This window comes from Acartia tonsa, unplaced genomic scaffold, assembly GCF_053477335.1.
Source record: "Acartia tonsa isolate MP-2025a unplaced genomic scaffold, ASM5347733v1 sca1, whole genome shotgun sequence".
Classification (NCBI taxonomy): domain Eukaryota; kingdom Metazoa; phylum Arthropoda; class Copepoda; order Calanoida; family Acartiidae; genus Acartia; species Acartia tonsa.
The window spans coordinates 254325-257766 of NW_027649595.1; the positions used below are offsets into that span (position 1 = coordinate 254325).

Below are 3442 nucleotides of genomic sequence, written 5' to 3' on the forward strand. Positions count from 1 at the left end.
CAAGGAATTCTCTACAAAGGGTAATTTAACATTGCACATGAGGATCCATACAGGAGAAAAACCATATTCTTGTGATATATGCGAAAAAGCTTTCCGTACGAATGGACATTTAACTGGTCATAAGATGATCCATACAGGAGAAAAGCCATACTCTTGTGATACTTGTAATAAGGCTTTCTCAAAACAAAGTGTATTAGCTGAACATAAGAGGATTCATACAGGAGAGAAACCATACTCCTGTGAATTATGCAAGAAATCTTTTAATGATAGATCGAACTTGACAAGACACCTTAAATCTGCTGGACATCTCAATAAGTTAAAATCTACTATGAATTTAGTTCCACCTTCTTCATCTAACAGTTTTGTTGATTGTGGTGAAGCTAACATCAAACTAGAGAAGGAAGTAGAAGAAATTCTTGATGAAGATCTTATCTTTATAAAGATAGAGGCTGAAAGTGTGGAAGTAATTATAGAAGAGGAAATATTTGGATAAACATTTGTTATAAATGTCTTTTAGCAAGTGCTTTGTTAGAAATTTATTTTTTTAGGATTTGATAAATGTGTAAAGGAGTAGATGCACGAAATGCATTTAACTTGAATTTATTAAACCACATATTTTTTCCTGTTTAATTGTTTAAACTTTCCTTATAGGGCATGTATTTAAAAAATTTCAATTACCAACCACTAGTTTTTAAAAAATCAAGACTGAAAAAGTGATTTTTACTTACACAAATTAGAGATTTAGGAAAGTATCTCAATTCTGCCTGGTAATTTATTTTATTTCAAATATCTTCATAGTTAACCAGTATATATCTCCTATTTTACAAAAACATTTAGAGGTTCACTACTTTAAGGGGGAACTCGTTTAATGCACTTCGTGCAACTGTCCCTTATATTACTTTTCTAAAAATGATTTTTAACAAAAAATCCTGATACTGAAAAAAAATGTTATTGGCACCTAGATAACCCCTAAAAATTTTAAAATGTTTAAATAAGAAGACTAGTATCATATATACTTTGTTTCCTTAATTGTTTAAACATAAATCTGCGTTGCCATAACCCTGCGCCCCTGTACAAAACCAATTTACCCTAACCTAAGTTTAAGGAATATTGATTGATAAAAAATTGTAAAAATTAATTTTATTTCAACAAAATCATTTAGATACTGTTTCAGTTTATACATTTTTCTGTTCTTTAGTGCAAAAGTTTGTCTACCTACTTTAATTTTTAAATTTTCTTATATTCAATTAGTCGGATCTCATTATTAGAATTATGTTACATGTAAAATTATAATTATATTTATTTTTAGACTAAATTTAAAATGAATTGAGACTCTGAGATTATGCAAAGAAAGAAAACGCGGGTGATTTGAGTTTATAAAGTAAAGTAAGTTAGTTTTCCATAAAACGAATATTATATGTAGCAGAACCTTTGGAATATTAGTATTAATGATGTAGGATGTCTGTCTGTCTGCGATAGAATTGATTTAGTTTTCTGTAATCAAAATATTCAAACAGTTGGGGTTTGGGATGTTTTTTTTTATAGTACCTATGTGTTTTAAATAAAATCTAAAGATGGACATTGAATAAAACATCAAAAGTAGATCAATTAATAATGTTATAGTCATGTACATGTGAGTAGATAGAAGAGAAAGTGGGATAAGAATAAGTGTGAGAGGGGAGTTTTCATACAGAAGGTATATCAGATTCTAGAATTCTAGTATTTGAAATGATTATTGAAAATTAAAAATGCTTTAAAATTTTTTTTCCAATTCTACACAATTATAACATTAAATATAATTTATTTCAGGTGCAAGAACAATTAAGAAACCATCATGAACAATTGTCATATCTGCTGCAAGAAATTCTCTAAAAAGAGTGAATTGACAAGACATGTGAGAATACATACAGGAGAGAAGCCATTCAAATGTGATTTTTGTAAAAAAGCTTTTTCACGACAAGGTACATTAACTGCCCATAAGAGGATTCATACAGGTGAGAAGCCCTACTCTTGTGATACATGCAAAAAAGATTTCCGTACATATGGTGAGTTAAGTCTCCATAGTAGAATCCATACAGGAGAGAAGCCATACACTTGTGATACATGTGGAAAGACCTTTACACAACGAGGTAGTTTAACTGAACATAAGAGGATCCATACAGGAGAGAAGCCATACTCTTGTGATACATGTGAAAAGACTTTCTCAAAACAAGATTATTTAACTGACCATAAGAGGATCCATACAGGAGAGAAGCCATACTCTTGTGATACATGTAAAAAGTCTTTCTCACAAAAAAGTTCTTTGGTTGATCATAAGAGAATCCATACAGGAGAGAAGCCATACTCTTGTCATACATGTCATAAGGCTTTCTCGCATCAAAGTGCATTAATTGTACACAAGAGGATTCATACAGGAGAGAAACCATACTCTTGTGAAATGTGCAAGAAATATTATAAATCAAATTCCGAATTTTCAATGCATAATAAATCAGTTGGTCATCTCAAGAAATTAGAATCAACTAAGAATACAGTTCCATCTTCTGCCTCTGCCAGTTTTGTTGATTGTGGTGAAGCTGATGTAAAATTAGAGATAAAGGAAGAAGAAACTCTTGATGATGATCCTCTCTCTATCAACATGGAGGTTGAGAATATTACAGAAACTATGAAACATGAAATAGAAGAAGAAATTCTGGATAAAGATTCTCTTTCTTGTGAACAGAATCCTGATGGGGATTATATAAATAGTATTGACATTGTGGAACATGAAATTGAATATTATTAACCATATGATAGTATTCATTTTATCAAAAAATAGAATGTCATTTGAAAAGAAAGATTAATTTTCAGTAAATTAAAGTGTTGTATATAAAAAGACAATATATTACTTACCTACAAAGTTATTTTTTTTCTTTGTTGATTGATTAAGTTTTAGATAAGTACTATGTAACACAAAATTTTACTGATAAGAATTTTTTTTAAAAGAAATTTCAACTTCCATAAAATCAAATTTTGTTTATTCTCATAAGGTTTAATTTTGTTTCCTCTCTCTGCAAAGATATTGTAGCAAAAATATCTCCTCTTGTAATTTAATATGATAATCCTTATAGCTCAAGTAATTATTTTTGAAGACGACATTATAACTGAGGCATTTTTCAAAAAAAAGCGGCATTAAGTACTAATGTACATACGCGAGTTGTTTGATGGATTGGAATGAGTATCAAATGTTTCCTTTTTAGATTGTAGATTATTTAATGAATCCATTTTTTATATGTTTACAGTTTAGTTGTTAATTTGACTAAACTATTACTGTTCATTTAATTTCTTTGTTTTGCCATTTTAACTTTTGTTTCATTTAATCTCCCTTTATCAGATTAATTTAGCATTTGATTTGTTTTTAAACAATTTTGCCTTCATATATGTATTATTTTGTTATTCTAAAAGA

General features: G+C 29.1%; 1 protein-coding gene across 1 annotated transcript; it reads left to right on the forward strand.

Moving 5' to 3' along the window:
* Nucleotides 1-510: 510 nt before the first annotated feature.
* On the forward strand, nt 511-3442 carry LOC145310464 (uncharacterized). Its single transcript, XM_080150416.1, has 2 exons — nt 511-1386; nt 1810-3442. The coding sequence occupies exon 2, from the start codon at nt 1835-1837 to the stop codon at nt 2780-2782; it is 948 nt and encodes a 315-aa protein (XP_080006542.1). The 5' UTR covers nt 511-1386; nt 1810-1834; the 3' UTR covers nt 2783-3442.

What these genes read in the sequence shown, in the direction of transcription:
- LOC145310464 (XM_080150416.1), top strand. Translation starts at nt 1,835, where the DNA reads ATGAACAATTGTCATATCTGCTGCAAGAAATTCTCTAAAAAGAGTGAA.